Genomic DNA, 10,970 nt, shown 5'->3' with positions numbered 1-10,970 from the left:
CATCTTCGTGGCCCTCCTCTGGACCCTCTCCAAAATCTCTATGTCTGTCCTCTTTGAAGCTCCTTCTCTTTATACAAAGTTGCCCCACTTAAGCCATTATATATAATGGCAATGGAGGCTTCTGGGCATTACTGCATGAATCATCTGTATTACCCTGTTCTTGTTCTTCGGTGTTTCCATTGCTGCTGAGAATCTATCAGCTCCCTGGCTGCACTAATAACCCTTAATGACCCCAACTAGCTCCACCTGAGGTCTCCACTCCACAAACCCTGACTATAGGTCCTGGAGTCCATATAAACTCAGGCCTGGAGGTTGTTGGGGTGCATGTTTTGAGTTCTGCCACAGCCATGCTTGTGCTTGTACCTGGTTTCCTGGCTTGATCTCAGCTCTGACAACCCACTGGGATCCTCTTTGGTGATTGTTGGGCTGTATCCAATGCTGGTTACTCTCAATGGACCTGATCCTGACCCTAACATACAGACTGTCTTCTTGGCTTGACCCTTGGACCCTCCTTGTCTGCATAACAACAAACAACAGGAGCCCTGAGTGAACCCCCAGAGAAAGAAAATCTTCAACATTGATGTTACTTTAGTCACCCCAGAGCAAAATAAGGTGTGTAATGTAAAATGGCTGTTTTTTAGTGGTTTTAGACAGACTCTAAAGGCATTACATACAGAAACTAAACATTGCAACAGAGAAAAAGGGAATTTGGAATAAAATCTCTGATTCTGTTTTCTGCTTTACTCTTAACATTTCTCCTTTTTTCTTAAAGGAAAAGCTTCTGTGATTTTTTTTTTTTTTTTTACCATGGACATCTTTAAGATTGCAAAAACTATTCCTAATTTTATCACAATGAAGTCAAGACCTTTTGAAACTTTTTGGGAGCACATCAAAACTACCAAGAGCCTAGAAATTAATACTATCATCTGGGATGAGATGTGAGCTACTCAGGTTCAAGAGCCAGGGTCTAGCTCAGCACAGTTATTGATGGTGTTGTTGAAAAAAAAAGTCATTTTCAGCATAGGCTTTTCACAGACTGGCATAAGATAATTATATTCTGTCAAAAATTCTCAGTCTGACTAACTTATACACTGTTTGAAATAACGTGGGCTTGGGTTCCTGAAGAGTAAGGAAAGAACCAACTAGATCACTCTGAAATGAACAGGACTTAGATGCTTACTATAAACTGTTGTGTTTTTTTGTGAACCTTTCTGTCTTGGTGACCTGAACCTTAAAATATGGTTCACAAGTGAAACAATCAACAAAGTACTTTACCAGTTGTTTAGTGACTTTATGAGTGTTATAATTAGGCCTAACTTATTTAAATGGAAGAGCCACACGGTGGCAGGAGAGAACAAGGCATGTAAAAAAATTGCTCTGCTAAATGCTTCCTTCAGTTTCAACTACATAATGCTGTTTTACACAGTGTAGTAGCTGAAGGTTTGTAGCTATATTTTTAAATCTAATGGACATGAATATAGTTCATAGTTACAATGTTTAAAAAACGTCCACAACTTCTAAGTTTTTGATCCTACTCACCAAGTTCAATCAGGAATCATACAGTGAATGTTAATATTACAAATCAGTTGAAGTTATGCAGTACAGTTAAGATATGGAATCTGCAACATGTTTTTAGATTGTCTATACTGCCACATTTTACCATAGCATGAGGTGTCAGTGACTAGAAGTGATGTTCAGAGAGCTATTTTCCTACTGTCGCTTTTATGGTGTCACTACCAGCTTAATGAGAGGCCATAAATGGTGCTTCAAATTCATAATTCTCTGAAAAAAAATATTTAGCCCTTAATTTTTTATGTAATATGTTATATCATGAACAGGTCTGCTACACAAAAATGAAAAGTCAGATTTTTCACTTTAAAATCTATAAAGGGCAGTTCAAACTATTAATCCTCTGATTTAAAACCATCTGGACATGCACTTCACTTTATGGACATCCATAATTACAACAGGCTAATGTTTCTAGATGTCTCAGTACAGTTAGCACTGTTTTCTAGTTAATAGCCAATGGGAACAGTGACGCACTTAGTTGTACACGCTGTGAGTACTTACAGCCAAAGTGGAGTGTAACACGTTACCTCTGCAATGAAGATGTGGTTCAAGTAGCCAATTTTTATTAACTGCAAAATCCATTTATTCTTAATTTATAGCAGATACATAATCTTCGTAACTTAAAATTTGTGACTGTTTAACCTGTACTGGAAGACTTTATAGTATTCTTTCCATTAATCCCATCACTTAAAATCATTGACTTCACACATTTCATAAAAATAATTTTCTTCTAATGTGAACCTTTTTTCAATTTAAATAGTTCTAGTTTAAAATGTTGAATCCTTATTAAGAACAACCAGCATGAGATTATCTCCATACCTATCAGAGCAAGAAATTCCTTAGTACTGTAAACAGTGTTGTAAAGTTTCTGAAATCCTAGTGGACATCATCATAGCCCTAGTCACACCCAACTCCTAATGCTAACAGGAGCAGCATAAGCTACTCACCCTCTCAGAGGACAGGGTTATGCATCTCTAAACTGTGTTTTATTGGATTTTTTTCTTTAACCTATTAACAACCAGTGGAGATGTAGCTGAGGAGTTTTCTAACAAAGAACTGTTTTAGTGATTAACTGCTCTGAGAAGAAAGCATTTACAAAAACCTCAAACTTGCAACAGAATAGTTCTCACTTCCCTCTCTGTTCTCTTTGCATACTCAGCTTTCATAGCTGAACTTCTCAATTTTATTCTAAGGCCATATTCTTCTTAATAATCTTAACTGACTTATTTTTCACCTGCTTTTTCACTCCAATCAAATATAAATTTTTCCTTACTCTTCCCTTTCCCTATACATGCAGAAAAGAGTTGTAGGATATAAAACCAGATAAAATCTTCACCATTGTTAACATTTGCTAATTTTGCATCTTCTAAAATAGTTATTACGGATCAGACTCTTTCTTGAATGTGAGAGAATTTGCATGCCTATGTAGTCTCCAGGCCATCTGTTAGCTTCCAGGTTATTTTACTCCTTTCACTCAAGTCCTCCATGCAAATCTTTCTTTTAGTCCTGCTAAAAGTAATCCTAAGAGTTCCACAGCTGCAATCTTAACTGTCTTTAAAATGTCTCTTATCTTTTGCTCTAATTCTTCCTAGACAATGTTCTGCCGTTTTTTTCAAAGAAAAAAATATTCTTTAGTATAATGCAGTTGCCCTGTTTCTGCCTGCAAATAAGGATCTCTGGTTTCCCTTGTGTTACCTCTTAAAACACTAAGTTGCCTGTCAATATCCACAAAACTCCACAGTTTTAATCCAGACCTCTCTAATAACTATTTTACCATGATGCTTACAGAAAACTTTTGATGTCAGCAGGCAACAAAAGGTGTAAGACTGATACTTTTTCTTTGTGTCCCTCTTTTACTCTTCTTGTATATTGCCTATGTATAAACTAAAAATACTTCAGGCTCTCCTTCAATCCTATTTATACAGCATGAATTCACTTTATGCAGGATGATCCTACTACAGTAAATGTGATGAATTCCTGATATATACCCATGGAACGTTCAGAGCAAGCTTCAGGCTGGGTAATAGTTTAATGTTAGAAGATCATTAATTTTTACAAACATGAGAAATTCAAAACATCTGGTCATCTCCTAGTACTCAGTGTTCTCAGCAGTGTTGCATTGATTCCACATAATGTTCCCTGTACTTGAGTGTAATCTGAGGTGATTTGACTCAGGTGACTGAAGTGGCCCTCTCTTAGCTCAGCTTTCTTCCTTGCTGTGTTGTGAGAAATAGCTGGACACTGAAACCACAGAGACAGACTTCATAAACAAGGACAGAAGAGTTAGGAAGTAAGAAAAATAAGAGGAACTCAAAGGAGATGAAGCCTTATTTTTCTCAGAATGATCTGAGTGTCTCAAGTGCTACTAGTAAGACTGCTCGTCACTGCTTTGAACGAGGTTGGACAATCAAGGAAAGTCTCTGCTTTCTATCAATCTTCCAATATAATCTATAAGATGGATATGTAATGTAGTCAACAAGAACCATGAAGTATCACTATCACAAGATGCAGTGTTTTGGACCGAATCTATGCTAGGTCTTAGGTTTGGCTGGGATTCAGTACTTTAGGAAACAAGAATATCCACTGCCCACCAGTTCAACGGGCCTATTGGAATCCCTGTAGTTTTGTGACAGAGAGCATTAGCATAGGTGAAGTGGTAAATCTTGCTACATTGACAGGCCTGATGCATACCTGTTAAAGGAAGAAGCAGTCCACCACATCATCACCTTATACATTGAGTCTTATGGACCCATAATTCCCTAGAATGTATTTACTGATCTGTGATTGTTACTAGTTCCCTTTTTAGGATTCCTGGATGCTGGGCAGGATGCAGCCTGAGCAGCAAAGTTCACTTGCCTGTGAGTGGCAGGATAACAAGAGAAGAAAAAAGGTGTGACTTTACCCATTGATTTAAACAAAACAAAACCAAAACCAAACAAAAACCAAACACTACTGTAGTAGGCAGTACTGCATAGACTACATATCTGGCCACTGATCCCATTACAGTCTGTCCAGGGTTAGGCACAGCTGAGCTTGAGGCGCTTATATGCAGTCAGTGCTCCCAAAAGTCCTGCTTTGAACAGTAAATGGCACAAAAAAAGACTGCTTCATTAATGGGACAGATGACAAACACAGAGAGATGGTTAGGGGTTTAACCCAATTCCTAGTAAGAAGATTGATTATAGCTAGGTATAGGGCACAGACTGATAGAAAATTCTGGTCAGGTAGCTTGTACTGAAGTTTGTCTGGGTCTTTTCCCAACCTGTAAATTGTGAAACGCTTGGCTCCTAGAACTCTAGTTCAGTTGCAGCACTCATGTGCTTCTTATCTCCTCATCTGTTTCGTGGTGTTGTTGTGTGAGTAACTCCTATCTCAAGAACATATTGGGAAATACAGCTTCACTTTTTTTATACAGCAGATAACTAAAGTTGCTTTTTTTGTGAGATAATACCACATTGCTATATTGAATATACTACTAGCGATTAAAGAGCCATCAGTGGGGTGAAAAAAGAGTGACAGATGGATGGGGTAAAGTCTAAGGGATTTAATCTGCTGCTTACTCTCGGCTGCAAACAAGTTCTCGCTTAAGTTTTATTTAATTTCAGTGAAAGAGTCCTACTGATGGAAAGGCCGCTGTGGTATGGACTTTTCTCCTATTGAGAAGAAAAAAACCTTTTTCATAACAAGCAGGAATAACAAATACATATGCAAAGTTTAGAGACATATTCTTCCATCAAAAGGCAAGGGTTTTACTTCCCTGTGTTTATTTTAGTTTACAAGATAAACTAATACAACTCAAATATCCGTAGTTGTTACATAATCAGATTTTGAAAATTAAGTTCTAGTTAGTATTTGTAATTTCTTTGTAAATATGCGTAACACAGCTATGTCCAGAACAATGGACAGGAAATTACAGTTATCTTAGTAATCAGTAGTTGTCTTGATCTTATTACAAACCCTTGACTTAAAACTAAGCAAGTGTAAGCATAAAAAATGTTAAGCACAATTGAAATTTTAAAAAAGCCAAAAAAACTTTAAAAACAAACACTTGATGCCATGCAGTTTTTTTCCAGTGAGTTTGCAGACATTCACAAAACTATATTACTTTCCTTGCGAGTGCTAAATTTATTGGTTTCTCATGGCAAAGTCCACTCTATTCTACAAGAGAAGAAAAAATAATGCTTGTATTTGCAAGGTGAAGTTCTTGTGATATTAGATGCTTTGTACTGCTACCATAATTTTCTTACACATAAAAACCAGTATCAAGTATCTGTCCTTCCCTCCTACCAGAGACTAATCCAATTCCTCCATATTAATAGACATCTTGGAAGCTTAACTGAATCAAACTTCTTGAGGACACTCATTGTATGTATATTTAATATGCCAATAGCTTAACTGCCACTGAAGTATGCATTGTATTTGACATCAAATATAGCATGAAGCCCATAACTACGTTTGCCATACAACGCAGAATTCTCATACCTCCTGTTTTTTTCTGAAGAGGCATGTCACACTTCACATTTTACTTGTTAAAATCTGCTAACACAAGATAAGTCAGTAAATGAGCTTGACTGTGTAAGCAACTCCTATTATTTTCAAACCTAAATAAAGTAATGAATAAAAATAGCTTTATAAACAAAAGTTTTATGTGCTGTTAATATACTTTAAAACCATTCTTACCCATATCAAGCATGTTCTCTCAAAACTTGATTATGTAAGGACTTTTGAGCATCTAACAATTTTTTTTCTGAGGGAAAACTTAAACTTCCAAATCTTCTGTTTTCCACATACAGTCCTTTTCTGTTTTCTGCACACAGATGTTCTAGAAATCACAAATAATTTTAATGGAAAGTAAAAATGCTGTATTGCTTATGCTTTGAGCTTCTAGCCACCTTGCTGAGGTTCTCTGCACCAGTGAAGCAGTGCTAATTTTATGATGTGGGTACTAACTTAGGAACTGAACTAGGTTGTTAATGCCAATTCTTTTATAATACACAAAACAAACTCTAATAACTTTTATCTGTCTCTAACTTTACCTGGACGGCTTAGTAAACAACACTGAGAGTATGAGCAGAAAGGACTACTGAAGGAATGACAGAAATCGCATTATTCAAGTCCGTTCCCTATTAGAGATTTTCTGTGTTTACTAAAGTATCTTCTTGTTTGGTTACAACTGAACTTTTTTTCTTGTCTTCCTCTGTTACAGTCTGACTCATCTGTTCAAACAGTTTTGATATCTTGGCAAATCTCAGGTGATTCTGAAATCTTCGTGCAGCAAAAGCATAAAGTAGAGGGTTAATACAGCTACTGATGAATACAAGTGCTCCAGAGATGTACACTCCTCTGCCTACAATTTCGTCCAGTGCCAAAGACATTTCCATGTTAGAGAGTTCTATCTGAATTGAAATAATATCTAGGATGTTAAAGAGATGATGAGGGAACCAGCATAAAATGAATGCTACCACAATGCTGGCAATGAGCCGTTCCGATCGCCGCTTGGATTGGTAAGTCATTCTGCTTATTCTTCTTGCAACACACACGTAACAAGTGCAGATAATTAAAAAGGGGATTACAAAACCTGCAAGAGTCTCCAGCAAAAGATACGACACTTTCTGTCTATTAGAAGAGTAGTTGCGACACGTGCATAGTAGTCCACCGTTCATTTCTTCTGTCTCTTGAAATGGAATGACAGAAATGCCAAAAGTAATAGACAGGAACCAAATGAGGAACATGATTAAAGAAATATTTTCTTTTGTTTTGTATCTTTGAATGGTGAAAGGGTAAAACACAGCCATTAACCGCTCCAAGCTCAGTGCTGTAATTAGAAATATACTAGCATACATGCTGCAGTAAATAATGAAAACCAGTATTTTGCAGAAGATGACGCCAAAAACCCATGAGTCAGCAAAGGAGTAAATCCAGATTGGTAAAGTAATCAGTACAAGGACATCTGCAATGGCCAGGTTCAAGATCAGCAGGACTGAAGGAGATACTTGCTTCATTTTTGTGCAAACAGTCCAGATGACGATGCAATTTCCAGGGGTCCCAATAATAAATGACAAGCTCAGTATTACGCAGACTACTGACCTCACAATATTCCATGTTGAGTGGTCACTGTTTTCCTCAGCTTGGCTCATTCTGGAAATTCTTTAGTTCTTCTTGGTTGCCAATATCCTCAGTGCTTTGCACTCTGCTTTTATTCAGAAGGTGTTAGTGAACTACTCAAGAAAGTTCTCTAACTGTAGACTAATATGGCATATGAGCTCACATCCTAATGCTCACTCTACAAACATCTGACCACATATGGCAGTTCCTGTTGCTTAGGAAGACAGCGTGCATTTTTGCATACAAAGCAAGAAGAAAAATACAGTGCAGCACCTGACTTTGCTTTTAGTTATACATCCATCATACTTAACAGATTTTAAAGTGTGTCAGTGCTCTTTCAATGTCCCTATCTAAAGAAGCTTGCTATTTTGTTAAAGTTACTGATCTAATCAACAGCTATGAGGAGAAAGAAACCCTCTTTACGCTGTCTACTCTTGTCTGTATGAATAACTCAACATTTTGTTTAATAAAAGACAAAAAAAGAGGGCTGGCTGATAAACAACAGATGTGCATTATATGTTTGACATGAAATTCTATTCCAAAGCATAAAAACTTGTGCTTTACTGTCTTAATGTCATCTTTTTTAATTCACCAGAAAACAGCCAATGCTTTAGAAATGGCATAAAGGAAATAAACATTTGTCCTATAGTGAGACTATATTGGCACAATAAAGTAGATAGGAGTTGTATTTCTTATGCTCTGGGAGACTGCAGTCCTTTAGTCAAACAATAACCAACAGAACAGTCTGCATATAGGGTTACAGGAGGAAACGCTCTCTGTCAGAGAAAATATATTATGTTGTCGTCCTGCTGGGCCAGCAAGGGGCTATGACTTTATCCCCTAGAAACGTGGTAGTCAGTGCAGTATTCAAATCTTGTGTGAATCCTAAGTTCTTCAGTGTCTAGACAAAGAATATGAAAATATTTTGCTATCCTGATGTCAAAATATCATCTTTTGAAGTTCATTTCTAAAAAGTTAAAGGCGGAACTAAAACAGCAGCACCAACAGAAATGTTCAAGAGTCACAGAAGTGAAACTGGAAGGGTATTTTCCATAAAAAAGACGCAAAGAAAAAAGGAGTTATGCATAGGTCTCTCTCTTAAATTTTAGACTGTCATACAGATTATTACCCTAAGTGTTGAGGCAGAATTTTACAAACCTGGCAAATATAGTGTATAATATTAAGCTGAAAAGTATTTTTCACCATGGAAAAAGGATTGCAACACCACCACCTCCAAATCAGCTTAGCTGTTTTTGATCTCATAAGAGTATAATGAGATCAAAAGCAAATCCAGAATAACTCCATTGAAGTCAAGTTATTATATCTTCAAAATACTATTTGTGTAATAAAGATGTTAATTTGGATTTAGTCTGATACATTATTCCAGTTCTTTTTATTTTTAACTACATTTAATACAGATTGGGTAGGGGAAAAACCCAAACCAGTTGTGTGTATTCTGAAGGGAATTTCTGAAAATCACTTGTGAAAACAGCTAACGAAGGGAAGTGCTGGGCAATGTCTCTTCTTCTAATGAAATCACCTTTATGCACATCATTATTTCTCCAGAAGTAACTTTGGAAGGGCTCTTTATCAACTTATTGCTAGTGGCATACCTAGACTGAACTAAGTTGCAAATTTTTATTTAAAAAAAAAAAAAACCCAAACTTCAAGGAGACATACCCAGTACCTCTTGTCACCCAATGCTACAGAGACAGGCAGGTTCTTTTAGGTAAAGTTTGAATCTAGGTTATGATTATTGTATCATACACTGATTATTAAGAACTTGACCTGATCTGCAGAGGGCCCAGATGAGTAAAAGCCTAGGTGGCTGAAGACTCTAGATAGTGAGAAAGCTGCACTGATTACTAGAAATTCTGCTTAACTGAAAGCCATGATAATTGCTAAAAATTCAGTGTAACAATAAGCTATGCTACCTGCTAGAAATTGTAGATATGCTGATAATTAAAATTTTTATGTCATGACAAAGCTCTAGTTGTACCTACAGCCCTGTGGCCAGTCCTTATTCTATCAAGGATCCCTAAAAGAACCTGTATGTTCCTGCAGCATTGCGTGACACCTCTGTTAAGACTTTCCTCTTTAAAACTAGTTCTGGTGGCAAAGAGCAGTTGTCTGTACGACTATTGGTATCAGTATAGTTCTAATCCAGTGGTATATGGATCTGGCTGAACTTCTTGAGCATCTGTCCTTACATTTTTCAGAAACATGTTTCTCCACTTCGGTACAAGTTTGCTTGCCAGAAGGCCTCTGCCTCTGGTTGTATCTTTCATTTAAACAAGACAACAAATGAACCTCAGAATTGCAGCAACAGTCTGGGATTTCTGTTTCAAAAAAGATCCTGGACAGGTGTTGAAATGCTAAGACTTCCTTGAGTAAGAGTCTGAAGACAGGCTATTAGACTTAATATCACAGATATTAGAGTCAATATTAGCTAGGGAGCATGTTTCTGAAGACCTCTATGTGACTGTTGGATCACTATGAAAACTTCAGACTTTGTAAGCTGTTTTTATTATTCTCTAAATGTGTTTGACTGTTATTTGTCAAATTTACACTAGCAGTACACGCACTTTATGGGAAATTTAACAAATATTTCCATTAACAAAGGACAGTGTAGTATGTTCAATAACATGCTACACACAACAGTGGCTAAACAACTCAGTATCTTACTCATCGCAGCAACCAAATGTGGGTGGGGTTTTTAATGTAAGAACATGCAGTTGGACTTCTGACCACATTAAACTCTGGCGTAATCTACGAACAGCCCTGAAATTTGGCTGCATTTCTGTGTTTTTAAAAAAAATTCTAAATTTGTGAAGTTTTTTTGTGTGCATGCATACTATATATAGTGCAACAATTTGGTCATTGACACAGGAAACTTTCTGTTAAGTCTGGTACCTTTAGACAGGCAAATAACTTCTGAAAATTTTCCAAGCTCAAGAAGCCTATGCTACTTCCATGAAACATTCTGAATAGAATTTGCTTTGGCTTAAATATTAGGGGGGTGTTTCATTCATCCTTCAAATTATTTATTTTTCTTTGCATGCATGAGCTTCCCTCTGGTGGATGGTCTGTAGTTTACACTACCACTGAGCATTTTCAGACAGCTGTGTTTTGACCACTGACTGTAAACTATAACTGATATTTCCAGCTTTTTCATATTTATTCTGAGAATCAGAATTTCGCTTCAAGATGATGAGAGCCTTTAGGCTAACAGCCTCTGCTCGAAGTGCATCCACCCCTCCATGCAGTAAGAGTATGCCTGTAACAATTTACAGAGT

At 36.9% G+C, this 10,970-nt stretch overlaps 1 protein-coding gene across 1 annotated transcript; it reads right to left on the bottom strand.

Moving 5' to 3' along the window:
- Positions 1 to 6,695: 6,695 nt before the first annotated feature.
- On the bottom strand, positions 6,696 to 7,706 carry LOC104467345 (leukotriene B4 receptor 1-like). Its single transcript, XM_010081123.1, has one exon. It carries the CDS (start codon positions 7,704 to 7,706, stop codon positions 6,696 to 6,698), a length of 1,011 nt encoding a protein of 336 aa, XP_010079425.1.
- Positions 7,707 to 10,970: the final 3,264 nt, after the last annotated feature.

This window comes from Pterocles gutturalis, unplaced genomic scaffold, assembly GCF_000699245.1.
Source record: "Pterocles gutturalis isolate BGI_N339 unplaced genomic scaffold, ASM69924v1 scaffold6566, whole genome shotgun sequence".
NCBI classification, from domain to species: domain Eukaryota; kingdom Metazoa; phylum Chordata; class Aves; order Pterocliformes; family Pteroclidae; genus Pterocles; species Pterocles gutturalis.
This window is presented reverse-complemented; position numbering and strand designations above follow the sequence as displayed.

Coding starts and splice junctions, on each gene's coding strand:
- LOC104467345 (XM_010081123.1), bottom strand. CDS start 7,706: ATGAGCCAAGCTGAGGAAAACAGTGACCACTCAACATGGAATATTGTG.